General features: G+C 38.5%; 3 protein-coding genes across 3 annotated transcripts; 1 reads left to right on the top strand and 2 right to left on the bottom strand.

Annotated features, from left to right (window-relative positions):
* Positions 1–547: 547 nt before the first annotated feature.
* fzd2 (frizzled class receptor 2) lies at positions 548–2,906 on the bottom strand. The gene has a single exon (XM_041970015.1). The coding sequence runs from the start codon at positions 2,736–2,738 to the stop codon at positions 1,107–1,109; it is 1,632 nt and encodes a 543-aa protein (XP_041825949.1). The 5' UTR covers positions 2,739–2,906; the 3' UTR covers positions 548–1,106.
* Positions 2,907–3,705: 799 nt separating this feature from the next.
* On the top strand, positions 3,706–11,565 carry moto (minamoto). Its single transcript, XM_041967115.1, has 8 exons — positions 3,706–3,866; positions 4,177–4,278; positions 5,535–5,701; positions 7,645–7,749; positions 7,890–9,342; positions 9,719–9,853; positions 10,329–10,503; positions 10,601–11,565. The coding sequence occupies exons 2-8, from the start codon at positions 4,216–4,218 to the stop codon at positions 10,789–10,791; spliced, it is 2,289 nt and encodes a 762-aa protein (XP_041823049.1). The 5' UTR covers positions 3,706–3,866; positions 4,177–4,215; the 3' UTR covers positions 10,792–11,565.
* A 304-nt stretch (positions 11,566–11,869) lies between these two features.
* On the bottom strand, positions 11,870–14,503 carry ccdc43 (coiled-coil domain containing 43). The gene is made up of 5 exons (XM_041970025.1): positions 14,311–14,503; positions 13,675–13,768; positions 12,959–13,094; positions 12,707–12,765; positions 11,870–12,578 (listed from the first exon to the last, which is right to left on the bottom strand). Exons 1-5 carry the CDS (start codon positions 14,482–14,484, stop codon positions 12,391–12,393), a joined length of 651 nt encoding a protein of 216 aa, XP_041825959.1. The 5' UTR covers positions 14,485–14,503; the 3' UTR covers positions 11,870–12,390.
* Between the last annotated feature and the right edge of the window lie 557 nt (positions 14,504–15,060).

Here is a 15,060-nt window from a genome sequence, read left to right as displayed (position 1 = left end):
CATTGCTTGGGGGATTGATAACTGGCACAAAGCAGAGCGACTCCAAAGATGTAAAACCACAGAAAAACTGAAAAAAACCTTTGTTTTCTCTGTACCAAACAGGCAGGTCTGGACATTTTCACACTCATGTAACAGCAGTCTTTCCTTACCAGATGAACACATAGATGTGAAATATTACAGAATATGAGTCGCTGTGTGATTAACTTGAGATGTGCGTTCAGTTGAGAAGGTCTGAACCAAACTCATTTCTTGCATTCCCCAAAAAAGGCTTTGCTCATGTTACAGGCAGATTCCAACTATCTCTTTTCCTGTCGCCTGCTAGTCTGAGGCAACAAATGTTCAGGTGTGACATAACCCCCATCTTGTCAACAACGTAACCTTTCTCTTAAGAAGATAATGCAGGAAAGCTTAACATATGGAAGGCCAAAATAGTTGTGAAAAGACTTAACAATTTTCCACCTTGAAATTTAAAACTAAGGATTTATAGTTGTTTGATTATATCTGCATATACTGCAGAGACTCAGAAAGACAATAAGGGCACAGGGTGTAAAATCAAAAAACTTTCTTGAGTGTCATTGATCAGAATGAGATGTAAAGTTATATTGCTATATTATTACATGATACAATTATTAAAAATAAACAAGAAACAAGCATTGGACTCGTACATCGTTACAGTGCATATGTAAGTAAAGCCGGTACAATGGCCGATAACAAAGAGAATTTACTTTTTAAATACAAATATATAATTTGGTGTTTTTACAAAGACTATTTACAATTTCTTAAAAAATGTACATGTAATGTTCTGTGTTCCTTACTGCTGGAGCATCACTCCCCTGGAATTTGAGGGGGATTTGAGAAAAGATCCAGAAGAGGTGAACAGAGTATTCCAGCACTATTATTTGTTGGTTCGTCAAGTTTAGTCAAGATATATCCAACTTGTCTTAGTGTAAAAGCCTAACTCTCAGTTTGGTGTGTATCTGTCTACAAAGCTGAGAAAAATACAAAAGATATTAAAAAAATATTGTCCACTCACTGTGCAATTACATTTCACATGAGGTTCTGGCAGAAAAAACACAAATTAATAACATTTTGAATGTGACTCTCTTCTACACAGTAGTCTCTCCATGTTTGCCATTCGTCAGCCTTGTGTAGAACTTGTGCCAAGAGTGCAGAGTCTTTCCAGACCAGATCCAGAATCCAGATGTGATGCCCACTATCAGCGTCATCAGATACTTGATCATGTAGACAGTAAAGTCTGGGGTCATGTGGGGTCCAGCATGTAAAGGGCAGGGAATGGCCAGGCTTCTGCAGTTATGGCTGACCCAGCTACGCTCCCAGTAGGGGCGGAAGGCCTGTTCATAGAAAAAGCAGGCAATAACAATGGTGGCAGGAACAGTGTACAGTACACTGAATACCCCGATCCGCACCATCAGTCGCTCCAGCTTCTCAGTCTTGGTGCCATCATGTTTCATGATGGTGCGTATTCTGAACAAGGACACAAAGCCAGCCAATAAGAAAGAGGTGCCGATGAAAAGATAAATAAAGAGAGGGGCTAACACAAAGCCCCGTAGAGGGTCCAGGTTGCTGAGGCTCACAAAGCAGACACCACTGAGCACATCACCTTCAATCTGCCCTATAGCCAGGATGCTGATGGTCTTCACAGCCGGCACTGCCCAGGCAGCCAGGTGAAAATACTGAGAATTAGCTTCAATTGCCTCGTGGCCCCATTTCATACCTGCTGCCAGGAACCAAGTGAGAGACAGGATGACCCACCAAATGGAGCTGGCCATGCTGAAGAAATAGAGCATCATGAAAAGGATGGTGCAACCCTCCTTTTTGGTGCCTTGGACAATGGTTTTATAGCTGTCAGGGCTGAAGCTGTCATTGCACACTACTTTGTCCCCCAAGAAGTAACCAGCTATGTATGCAATGGAGACCATAGTGTAGCAGCCAGACAAGAAGATGATAGGTCTCTCGGGGTATCTGAAGCGCTGCATATCAACCAAATAAGTGGTTACTGTAAATAACGTTGATGCACAGCAAAGCACAGACCAGATCAGGATCCATATGCGGGAGAAACGAATCTCTTTCTCACTGAAAAACATGCTCCCACCACTCCTTGATGACTCACAGGGCGCTGCACAGTCCTTCTCATCTAAAAAATTATAATTCAGATATGGAGGAACCTTGAGGACAGATGGACAGCTGAATGGCCTTTCAAAAGGGGAGACAATGGAGATGTCCTGGGTACCTGGGACAGGCATAGGGGGTACAGTAGCGGCAGAGGAGTCATTTTGGCCCACGCAGATTTGTCCGTCTCCCAGAACAGGAAAGTTCTCGCAGCGCAGTCGGTCCGGCCACTGAAAGCCAAACTTGTTCATAAGCGCCTCGCAGCCTTGCTTAGCCCTCTCGCAGATTGACCTGCAGGGAGGAATGGCCTTCTCCAAAACTGTGCAAACTGGCGCATACATAGAGCACAGGAAGAATTTCAACTCCGGTGAGCACTGTACCTTCACAAGGGGATAAAACTGGTGAACCTCGAGCCCTGCGTCCTCCTGATTGTAATGGCCCACTAAATTAGGCATGATGGTTTGGTTGTAGGCTATGTCAGTACAAAGTGGTATCGAGATCGGCTGACAAAATCCATGCTCCGGGATCACTATTCCGTTGTCTCCGTAATTCTGTGCTGATATCTGCAGAGGCAGCAGAACCGCAAAACACCAAAACCAAAAAGTCATCTTGCAAAGTTTATGAAACGCACAGCTTGCTGTGGATTTATCTAGTTGGACGTTTATCAACAGCTCAACAACTTCAGCTCGTTCGCCAAAATAAATTGTGACGGCAAAGATCTGAACGCTGCTCTCTTTTAACTCGGTGTCTGCTTTCAAGCTGCTGCCTCCCAGACTTTTTTCTTTTCCACTGCTCCTATTCTCTCACCACTGTCAGGGCTGCCAAAATAACAAAGGCTTCCCTTTAGGAAGTACTTTAAAAATAAAACCAATTTTTCCCGGATACATTGAGACGGCAAAATAGGCCACCACCGACACACATATACCAAATAACTATAAAATATGCTGTAAATAAATAAATAACAATTGCGGCACAATAGCATAGCCGCAACATTTTGGAAGGTTTGCTTTAAATGTGAAGCCGTCATTTCCTGTCCAGTCGTGGTGTATTACTGTCATAGGTAAACTTGACTCCACAGCTGGATTTGCGTATCCCCTAAAGTCTTTCGGTTTCCCTGAAAAAAATAAATAAATAAAAAAAATAAAATAATATATATATATATATATATATATATATATATATATATATATATATATATATAAAGGAGGGTGTACACTCTCCTATGATCTCATATGATGGTCTTATGGCCTCCGTTCACTCTAATATGAATAAAATCTATTGTTCACTTTGTGGGGACAAGTATTCTCAACCCAATTAAACAGTCATGAGTAAACAAGCTAAATAAAACTGGAAATAAACTAAAAACTGTTTGGAAAAACTACTACTTTTTATACAAGTGTAATAAAATAAAATAAAATAAGTTTGATTTGGGCAAATACATTTCCATTTATGTAATTGCAAGTGGCCACCCGTTTCTACCTTGAACATGGGGTGATGGTGTAACACTAGATGTTGCTATGCGCCTGGATGTCCTGCTTAATGTTAATTGGGCTAAAAATATATATTTATGCCATTCAGCCAATGCACGTTCAGGTCGCGAGGACAACATCGTACCCTGGCTGGGTGGAACCGGGAGGAGGGGGGGTACTCTCGGAGCTCTCGAGGATAACTGTTCTGAATGTGGAGAAAGCTGTGACACTCCATAAAGTTAATAGTTTTTCTAAAACTGCATTCTGGTAAGATTTACTCGACGGTTCATGTCACAAAGATAACTTATATAAACTTATATAAACATGAACTAAATGTTAGCATACGGAAGAGTTTTAAGATGCGAAAGCTAGCTGAGGCTACATCAGAGCTTGCTAGCTTAATCCACTTCATTTAACGTCTTAACTTTGTGAAGTAAGTTAGTTGATTTGATAAAACAGTATATTTAGAAAACATTTTGCGTCTAATATGAATCATATACGAGACATAACAGAAATCACTGTCCAATTTACTTTCTAAGATTATAACGACGTTAACGAATTATTTGTGCCTTTCCAGACCAGTAATGGAGTACTGAAGTATCGCACGGAGCTCAGAATGGCCTTCGACGGGCATCAGAGTAAATTTTCAAATTCCCTCTTCCAGCCATGTCCGCGACAGGTAGGTAAAAATTATATGTATAAATTTGTTTGTGAAATTTCGTTAATGGTGTTTGGATGTTATGAAGGTCTGTAATTGGTTCAGTTACATTTTGGAAACCATTGAATAATGACCCATTATCTTAAACAGTAGGACAGAAATATGCCTTTTGTGTGTTTACTTTATTTTAAATAGCTTTCACCATTGTTTGATATGACTAGCCCTGTTAATATCCGTCCAACAAATAGTAAATAAAATATAAAAGCAAACTATTTAATTATTTTTTTTTACATTAGAAGTAAGTGATTAAGTATTTACAAATAAATTAATCAGGAACTAACTGGTCTTTGCAAGAAATGCAATAAGAGAGAGAAGTAAAGGTAAATAAAATGATACATTTGTGGTGTTATAGTACTCATTGTTAATACAGTCATAATGAAAAAGATGGATGTCAAGGCTTTTAAAGTCTGCATTTTCCATTGTTCATCTGATCTGTACAGGAATATGAAGAAAAGCCTAAAAAACTGTAGGCTGCCTTGTTCATAATAAGAAGTTACCATAATGTGTGATATGGCCATGTACTGTGTGCACCTTTTAACACATTTTCCCTCAGTTCTGGCATTCAGTATTAAGTTTCACTATGTCTCATTAACATTTCCACTTTTTAAAAGGGTTAACTTACAGAAGTAGATGCTACTAAAAGGGTACATCTACGGAAATGTGGATGTGGATTAGGGCTGGGCGATAGAGCTAAAATAATGAAATCTCAGAATTTTGAATCAAATTTGAGTTCTATTTTTGAGGGGTATTTTCTTTTCTTTACTTTCTTGCAACAAATGACAGAAATGACTGGAAACAAGTTTTGATTTTATTTTAATCATTGTAATATAAAATAAAAAAGGATAAACATAAAATTGAATAAAAACATCAAACTGATTTTTCATCCATTCCTAATGTGGATCTATATTTCTGTAGATGAACACACATGATAGACCACAGCCTTATAACAGTGAGTCTAATAAGTGTTAGAATCCAGGAACAGACAAAAATTAGTTAAAAAACAACAGGCCATCAAATAAAACTTAATTTGTGGCGTATGAACTAGTTGAAAAGTGATCTGCTGTTCTGCCAGGTTATCAGTGTTTGCTAACTACTAACATTGTTTCCTTAGTACTGTTTGCCAATCACATGTCAGAGCAGAGTACAGCAAATATAATTGTGAAGTTAGTTTTGAATTGAGCTATGCTTTGATAATTTTCTACTTCTCTCTCTTTTAGACAGGTGTTAATGTGGGAGGTATAAACAATGGAAGTGTTCCAGTTCCCTTTGTTTCCATCCCAAGTACCTCACATCAGGAGCAGGCATCTTATGTGCCCTGGTCTCATAATACACAAGATAAGCCATATGAAGCTTTTGGTTATAACCAGGCCAGCAATAAAAGCAGGTATTCTCATTAACTGTACTTTGACACGTTGACACTATATATATAAAATTTAATTTTAATTATATATCTATATCTATATATATATAGATATAGATATATCTATATATATATAAAAGAGAAACAGAAAGCAGTTTTGAGGACATGTTTTTCTCTTAAAGGAAACCAACTGATAATGCTGACTGTGATGGTGAAGCAGATCTGCATATATATATATATATATATATATATATATATATATATATATATATATATATATATATATTTTTTTTTTTTTTTTTTTTTTTTTTTTTTTTTCTAACTTGTCCTGTCCAGCATACAGCATCGTAGCAAGCAGAAAGATAGTCTGGCTGTTGTGTTGTGCCGAACAAATTTGTTTTGCCAAGTGAAGCTTTAAGGGTATAACATCCAATTTCCACCGGGTGCGGTCAATTCACACTGGGAGTGTGTCAGATGCGGAGTGCCCGCAAGAGCAGTCCGCCTAGTCGGATCCTTGAAATCACAGGAGAGTTGGACGGAGCCTCTGTGACCTCACCCGTAGGTTTTTGAAGAGCTGAATTGAAGCTCATTGGGCAGTTTGCACCGACGCCATCTTGGCAGTGTCACATGTGTTGTCATTCCCGAAAAATCCAAAAATGGGCAAAGAGATGGAGCTGAGAGGGAGACTGTGAAAGTGAGGGTGGATGACTGACACTCATCAAACTCCGAGCTGACTGTAGCTAAGAGCTAACCAAGCTAACCTGGAGCTTACGGTAGCTAACGGAGGTAGACGGGCTAAAGCTATGGCGTGCTGTTAGCCGGCTAAAAACCACGGTTGAGCTGCACTCTCCCTTTCTGCTGCGGATGTTGGATACCTGTCAATCAAAAGAATACACCCCTAATTTCAAGATTAAATAACATCAAAATGAATGAGTTAGAAAAAAAATCACCCCCCTCACAGTTGTCATGAAGGTAAACTTGACCTATTAATCGTAAAATGCGTTTTTGTAGCAAGCTTTAAACATGTTTATTTCTGCTGTGAAGTTGGTCTTTTTAACACGGGAGTCTGTGGGAATTGATTCTGTTTTGGAGCCACCCCCTAGTGGTTGAGGGATGAACTGCAATTTTTTGCACTTCCACGTAGGCTTCACATTTCATCGGCCGAGATTGCCGCTTGGCCCCTACGGAGGCTAAAGACAGACTAGGGCGGCCCAGAGACCTGCGTGATCAGCAGCAATCCCAGATTACAAACCAGGCCATCCCACCACAAAGACGACCCCGAATCCCGCCAGAGGGTGGTAGAGGAAAGCCCGAGCCAGAGCCCCAGGCGGGGTTGGTGGGCATTCAGGGTGGTCAGAATGTAGGGCCCAGAGCCCAAGAGTCTAGAAGCCCCTCCCCCCCAGCCAAGGCAGAGGGCCCAGACGGACACGTGTGCAGGCCAGCACCCACACCAATGTTCCAGCTGCACACCCCAGGAACCAGGACATCATTGATCACTCGCCCCTTCCTCCCCTTACCCACCCCCACCCCCTTACACCCTCTCTCCCCCCGCCCACCCACAAATACCCTCCACCACCCTACCGCCCCTCCTCCCTCCCCTCCAACTACCCCATCATCCCCCACCTACCCTTCTCCACCCACACCCACCCTCCCCTTACCCCCATCTTTTCACCCTGTAATCTCTCACTTACAGCCTCCTCTGCTCTTTACCCATGAAGACTCGCTCTCACACACCCACATCACACTTAACCCTCCCACCACGCCCTGTGGGACAGACCCCCACTATATATTTTTTTAAAAAGTGTGATCACACTACAATTATGTATTCTCAAATAAGTGTAAAATAATTATGTTATTCACAAGTAGTTACCTAAGAAAACAAAGATGACATTAAACAAACCAGTTTAAATGGATTTTTTAAAAAGAGAAACAGAAAGCAGTTTTGAGAACATGTTTTTCTTTTAAAGGAAACCAACTGATAATGCTGACTGTGATGGTGAAGCAGATCTGCAGGGTCTGGTTTCAAATATTTTGGATGAAACAGAATCGTGGGATAGCTACTGTAGTGAGAGGTATGTCGAGGTTTGAGTTATGTCCACACTGTTTTCATATATATTGTGGTATATAATCTTCCATATATACCTTTGACAAAGTTAGAAATCTAGAAAAAAATGCATGTTATTAAATCAGGTTATCATTTCTCTTTTAAAAGCTTACCTACAGACAATCCCATCTGGTCTCCAAAGATACTGAGAGAAGAACTGCTACAATATTTTCATTCAGAGGCAAAAATGCTCCACAACTCTTCCTTTCCCTCAAATGATTTATTCCATGAGATTTTCAGTAAAGCACAGGAACAGTCAGTGGATAAAGAAGTTGATGAGCTGAATCAACAGTCCAGTGGTCTTGCAACCAAACGGTGGCCTTTTAGTTATCCCAATGGAGACAGTCATTCCTTCCGTTCTCACAAACTTCCACCAGGTCTACCAGTGCCCAACACAGTGAAAACCGACTCGTGCCAAATTCAACAGAGCAGAAATGTCACCATGCCAGCTTATAATGACAAAGGGACTGATCAGCCTATGAATAACTTCCTGGGGCTTGGTGACATCTTCAGACCGCAAAATGAAATAAATGGCTCCTGCTTGGATGCTTTCTATGACAATGGCAACACCCAAAGTGGTGCACATCCCATTTGTAATGAGCAGTATGTTCCAGAATACATGAACCAGCTGGTCAACAGTTTTCAGTCATTTATGGCTAACGAGCATGATAATCCATACAAGCACACAGTGGGTATGCGTAAAGAAGATGTCATGGCTGAACAATGGAAAACCAGCAGTAATGCAATGTCATCACAAAGTACTCCTACAATGCAGATCCCAAAACAACTGTTTGGGGACTTCAAGGCAGGCCAGAAAGGAAGAATGAAGAAACAAACATTTAATCTTGATGCCCTTCAAGACCCTCACCACACAGAGTATTTACAGCAAACAAAGCCATTCTCTGCACCGCTAAACCTCCCAAACCAGTACCAAAACAAGATGATGATGAACAGAGAAAATATGAGTGTTAGCATGAATCAGTATTCAAAGCATCACATGCAACAGGAGCAATTACAAAGAAAGATCAAGCCACACATGCAGAAAGAAAAAAAAGTAATGCATATGTCTGGAATTTTTGGAGAACGCTTCCCAAGGATGCAACAGACCAAAACTTGCATGACAGACAGAGATAGACATCCCTTCTCACAAACCCCATACATGAGTTTTCAGGGGAGGGCACAGTCTCAGAGATTTGATGGAGAAAGAAATATGGTCACTGTAGGAAATAGACAGCTGCTGACATCTTTCATGTATCCTGTAAATGACCTTCAGAGGCACTCCAACTTTCCCATCAACTCAACCTTCGGCTCTAGATCATCTCTTTCATGTGGAAATGGTGTTGCTGATATGGGTGGCGTGGTGTCAGCTCATGAGGCTGCAGCTTTAAACTCCTATTCAAGGGACATGTGGACCCAAAGAAGAGAGAGCACTTTTCCTGGCATGGTTTCAGCTGTACCACCATCACTCATGATGAGTCAAGGAACACCTGTGATCCAGCTTCCCCTCTACCTAGATGAGTGTTACGAACAGTGGAAGTGTTTGGAGAAGGAGAGAAAGAGGGTATGTTTTTGTAATGTGATTTTCTCTGATTTGGAGTTGTTCAGCTTTATATAAACTATCTCAGTCTTAAGTGTGGTATTTTTACTGTAGGCCTGTGTATACTGCATATTTTTGACCTTATTACTGCTACACTTGACATCAGCTTGGCACAAGAGCACATGGGTTGTTTTGTAGGGCTGGTAAATAGTAAAAAAAAAAAATCAATGTTAGATTCACAGAAAAATAGTTAATGCAATTTAAACTATTTCTACATGAGATACATTTTATTTCTACATTTTTTCATATTAATGCAAATTATACAAAGAGTATTTTCAGTCCTTGTTTATCATAAAGTACCTTTTTGTTATCGTTTGGTCTTGATTCTCTCATGTTTCAGACCGAGATCATCCTTACAAAAACCTTTCCAGGGAAAAGGACCTCATCAGTAACCAACACCAACCTGCCCAAAACCCCACCAAACCCCACAAGAGTTGATCATCTCATTGCTAAACATATGAGAGAACAAGCTAAGGTAAAACCTCCGACTTTACTGCTTCCACGCTGACACCTACAGGCGAATCTTATCAGCATTCTTATGTGGTTACAAGTATTACTGTATTTGCTGTAATATTAGCTTACATGAAGCTTTCATCCACAACCGAATACTGGCCTTGTTTGTCTTTAAGTGAATCTTGTGTTACAGACTTACTGTACATTTTTTCAAAGATCAGATATTCTAATAATTGACATTCAGATTACAGTGACCCAACTTTGTGTTTCTGTTTGTGAAAGTAAATGTAATCCAGTAAGTCAATTTTCTTTTTATCATTAATTTATTTTGGCAATTTTTTATATTAATATATAATAATTAATATTTTTATAATATTGAAAAGGATTTATAAAACAATGTAAAATCTCTTGTCTTTTCATATAGAATGCCACATCATGAAAAGCTTTTCTCAGGTTGATGGTAAGTAGAAAATGTTAAATATGTTGGTTTATTGCAGGTGGCAGGTATGCTGGAAAGAATGGAGAGTCTGTGTGGCATTCCCCTACACATCAATATTCAAACAGCACTGAAGAGCCATCACATGGCTATTTGTATCATGCAAGCAAGATGCCAGGAGAGTGCGAACACAACCAAACTACAGCAGCAGGGATTTCATTTCACAGAGGGCAAAGGTAATCCATTTTTTTTTTTTTTTTTTTTTTTTGTTAAGACATGTACGTTTTTTCTTTCCCGACATACTCCTGGTTCTAAATTTGTTCTGTTTCAAAGACACCTTTTTGATGGTCATGGCACTGAAAGACCTCACTGCTACTACCAGGAGGCTCTGCTCAGCTTTGGGGTGTGCCCTCCAGATGACACTGCCGAAACCTACCAAGACGCAGAGCCACCATGTTTACGAGGAGGCCACATGCACAGAGAGGTGCTCCTCTCCATTTCAGGGGTGCTCTTTTCAGTTATGAATTAGCTGGCCACAAGTATGAGTTAAAGGTGTAGATTAAGGTGGTAGAAACAAGTGCTCTTATGTTATTACTTAGCTTCAAGTAAAAGTAGCATTTTATCTGCATAATAGTGATCACAGCAGAAAATGAGTTGACCATTTGAAGCTTGAAAACCAAACTGTTTTGGCATCAAAGAGCTTCTTTTGTTGGGTCAGAGTTGCATGAAATTTAGGTTACCCTGCTGCATCTTAATTTCATTTAATTAGTGTCAGCTTCAAATCAACACAAATCTTGTACCATCACTGTTGTATTTAAAGACACTATTTATGTGGAAGATTTCATTGAATTCTTCATTTTAATTATTTATTACATACAGCTAATCCCAAATTTCTAAGTATTCCCAAGCAATAATTCAATCATAAGGCCAATAGTTGAGAATTAGCCTGCTAAGTATTCATTTGTTTTCTGAATTGTTCCAATCAATTTCTGCTAATTTGGGTTTTCTTATGTAACCTTAACAGACTGTAATCAGAAGTTTTTTTTTTTAATCTGTAAGTTGATTTGAAATATACCAACAATACTCAGGCTTCTGAAAAAAGGGTCAACACATTTAAATATTAATCATACATCCCATTAGAAATAGTGCTAAAGATCATATCAGTGAAATGTGACAGCAAAGTTAAAGGTTTTCTCCATGCAGTGTATCTTTTAAAACTTGTTACATCCAAATTAAAACTTGACCAAAATGTTCCAGTTATGAAACTTTAAATCTCTTTAAATATTAAGTTGAAAAAGTAAAAAAAAATGTTTTGATTAGAACTTGAAACTTAAGTTTTAGTATCCGGATGTAAATATGTACATCACATTACTATTAAATGTTATCAGTGAAGTGTGACTAAGGGATTCACTAGTTTATTTATAGCATTATAATTATAAAGCTAATCTTCTAGGAAAAGTTTGTGTTTCTGCACTTGTGTCAGTACTATGCTGTACTACTAAGGCTTATAACAGGATTGTTCTACTTCCTGTAATTTTAATGTTTTGTTTTTTTGCCACTTGTTCCATGAGTATGAGATTTAACAATAAATAACAAAAAATTGATTGAAATGAGTTTTATTTATTTAAAAAGATTAGTCTCAAACATTAAAGTGGTGGTACATTATATAAAACTAAACCCTAATGCACACAAAAAATTTTGTCAGCCATTTATCTTTACATAAAAGTTGTGCAGAAATGTCAGGTATTTCCAAATTGTTGGTAGGAAGGATGACAGCAGAGACTGGACTGGGTTGCTTTATTGGCTTAGTTTTCATCATCATAAATCCAACTTGTCTTTTAGTTCTATCATTTCAGGGATAATTTTGTCTACACACTTATTTCATTGACCAACTGAAAATCAGTGTCAGGGTGGAGCAAAGCAAAAAAAAGAAAAAAAAAAAGATATCCAGATAAATCTTACACATAAGATTTAAAAAGGAAATTGACATGGAAGACCTGATAAACAAGGTGTTCACATTAAATGAAGCAACAGAGGTTTAGCTGTAAAAAAAGGAAAAGACCAGTTTTTTGTTTTTTTTTGTTACAAAATCTCTTCACATAAAAGTGTCCTTTGTTTTGCTTCTATCTTTTGCGTTCACCTTTCTGTGTACGCTTCTTCTCCTTGTCTTTCCTTTCTTGTTTGGATAGTTTGTCCTTCTCTCGCTGCATCTTGTCCATTTCTTTCTTCTTTTGAGCATCTTCACGAGCCTGATCCCGCTTTTGCTTCTGTCTGTTAAGCACCCCCTCCACATTGGTGTTTTTGAACAGTGCTGAAACTATGAGTAAAGGACAACTTGTTGAAAACATTAGCCTTACTTTTACTAATGTGGAGGAGTAAATGATCTTTATGTGGTAATAATAAAGGCGATACATTGATAAATTAATTCATAAAGGATACATTTATCATTTCCAGTAAAGTCATTTCCACATGTTGCCTCCTCTTCTTCTGCTGCTTCAGTGCTTTTGTCAAGGAAAGGACAGACAATCTAAAGCATTGTGGCTGCACAGGATGAGACAAAACAAGGTGGGCTTCCCTCCCCCATGAATATGCTAATGGTCCCTCGTTCAGCCTGGTCAAAGATAAGTTGAAAAACTGACAAATACAGAACATTTGTTAAAATGTGAACGAAGCTGACAAATGCAAGGATATTCCTCTTCGTCTGTTACGTTTGCATATTGAGCAAGTAGGGCCTCTTTCCTTCTTTTTGACTCCTGGGACACCTCCTTCTGCTTCACCACAATCTGAGCTTGTTTTTCTATCAAACTGGCAATGGCCTGGACTTCAGCTACAGAAAGAGAAACATAAAATAGATCAACTGTTAATAAATTGGGACCCATGAGAGTTTAAAACTTCAGATGATACAAAAGAAACATGGCAGAAACTGAGAAAAACTTGTACAAACCACATTTTATTTTGCTTTTAGGTTTTGTGCTTCTAATAAAAGAATAAACTGCATTGTGCTCCAAACTTAAACCATTTAACTAAGTAAAACCGTGTCCATTTTTAAAAAATGGAATATTAAATACAAACCCCTTAGCAAGCTGTCCTATCTCTGTTCTGTCATAATTTAAAGGAGCTAAGGAATGTGGGTTTATTAAAACTTTTTAATGTATTTTACGAATTCCTAAACTAGTAAATATTTCCCATATGTTTGGACAGCATTGTTACAAAGTTGTATGTCTTTATCTGAATTAACTTGCAGGTGTCTTATAAGTAGACAGCACTCTTATCAGCAAAACAATTGTAATATGTACTACAAGATTTCTCCCTTTTACTTTTTCTCAGGGGCCATTGTAAGGTCTGGAGGAAAATGTGTACTGACATGAAATAACAAGAATATGGATGAATACCAACGATATACATACCATCACCAGAATTTGTTCTAGCTGCTGATTTCCTGGTGCACTCTGTCCACTGATTGATAATTTGTTTGCAGACATCTTCCATTGTGTCCTCATCCTTAACACAAAATAATGCATGTCAGGAACGGTAACACGTCAATCATTCAGTGACTTCATAATGAAACATACAATGGTACCGTGAGCTATTGACTTACTGATCTACAAACAATACAGTTTTTAGCCTACATACGCATATATTGTCCAATACAGCATTTATCATTAATCACAGAAATTACGAGCGATTAACCGCAGGGGTGACGATATTCAAATGGTTACTGGCTTGACTCAACCAGCCCTGTTGACTAATCAGCCGTCAAAACTAAGTTAATAAATTCCATCAGTATCGACTTAGATTATACCTGCTGTGTTTATATTTTGAATAGGGTTTGGTGTGAAATGTGAGAAAAGCTTGTATTACTGCTTAAGTTTGAGTAAACCTTCTTTAAAGAGACATGGTTGCGCCTAACGCCTGTATCTAACTCAGCAAATAACAGCTGATATCAGCGGTAACACTTGGTACCACCCAGCAAGCAAGACAGACAGCAGCAAATGACAAAACAGCCTGCGTGTCTGAGCGGAACATGCCGCTCGGATATTCACCAGAAATGCGGATAAAATTCCTTGAAGAGCATCTTCTTTCTCCTTGTCATTTTCCTCTTCTTGAAGAATCCCTAAAATATACGCTCCGTACACCTCACGGTCCACTTCTAATGAGTCTAGACGATTATTTAGCCAGCTTTCAAACTCCCCGGCGTCGGGCAGGGGCGCCGCCATCTTGGCGCTATGGGGTCTTTCGTTCTCTGCTCAGCTGGCCTTTGTTATTGCCTGTGTCAAAAAAAAAAAAAAAAAAATATATATCAGAGTGAAATCTGAATGTAATGTCTAACATATATATATATATATATATATATATATATATATATATATATTGCTGTTGCTGCAAACAAGTGGAAAACAAACTACTAGTGGAGATTAAGCTTTCACCAAATGTAGACATTTTTAAATCCAGATTAAAAACATTTCTTTTCACAAGCACCTGTGCATGAATTCTGGACGGTAACTATTTAACTTATCTATATTTAATCATTTTAGTGTCATTTATTATTTTATTGTGATTCTTGCTCTGTGTTGCTGCCTTTTACTATTTCTTAATATCTGTAATGTTTTTGTTTTATGTAAAGCACTTTGAATGGTTCTGCACATGAAATGTGCTATACAAATAAACTGCCTTGCCTATTAATAACATAATAACAATAACCACCTTGTTGCAGGTAATAATGCTCAAATCTCACAAGTTAATGAACTACTTCACCATGGAGAGTAGAAAATGTTAAGTATTATAATTTTATG

The sequence above is a fragment of the Melanotaenia boesemani genome, chromosome 2, assembly GCF_017639745.1.
Source record: "Melanotaenia boesemani isolate fMelBoe1 chromosome 2, fMelBoe1.pri, whole genome shotgun sequence".
Lineage (NCBI taxonomy): Eukaryota > Metazoa > Chordata > Actinopteri > Atheriniformes > Melanotaeniidae > Melanotaenia > Melanotaenia boesemani.
Note: the sequence above shows the minus strand (reverse complement) of the source record. Positions and strands in the feature narration are given on the sequence as shown.

Coding starts and splice junctions, on each gene's coding strand:
- fzd2 (XM_041970015.1), bottom strand. CDS start 2,738: ATGACTTTTTGGTTTTGGTGTTTTGCGGTTCTGCTGCCTCTGCAGATA.
- moto (XM_041967115.1), top strand. CDS start 4,216: ATGGCCTTCGACGGGCATCAGAGTAAATTTTCAAATTCCCTCTTCCAG. Junction 4,279..5,534: donor TCCAGCCATGTCCGCGACAG/GTAGGTAAAAAT, acceptor TCTCTCTTTTAG/ACAGGTGTTAATGTGGGAGG. Junction 9,854..10,328: donor ATATGAGAGAACAAGCTAAG/GTAAAACCTCCG, acceptor GGTTTATTGCAG/GTGGCAGGTATGCTGGAAAG.
- ccdc43 (XM_041970025.1), bottom strand. CDS start 14,484: ATGGCGGCGCCCCTGCCCGACGCCGGGGAGTTTGAAAGCTGGCTAAAT. Junction 13,769..14,310: donor GAATTTTATCCGCATTTCTG/GTGAATATCCGA, acceptor TTTTGTGTTAAG/GATGAGGACACAATGGAAGA. Junction 12,766..12,958: donor AACGTAACAGACGAAGAGGA/ATATCCTTGCAT, acceptor TGACAAAAGCAC/TGAAGCAGCAGAAGAAGAGG.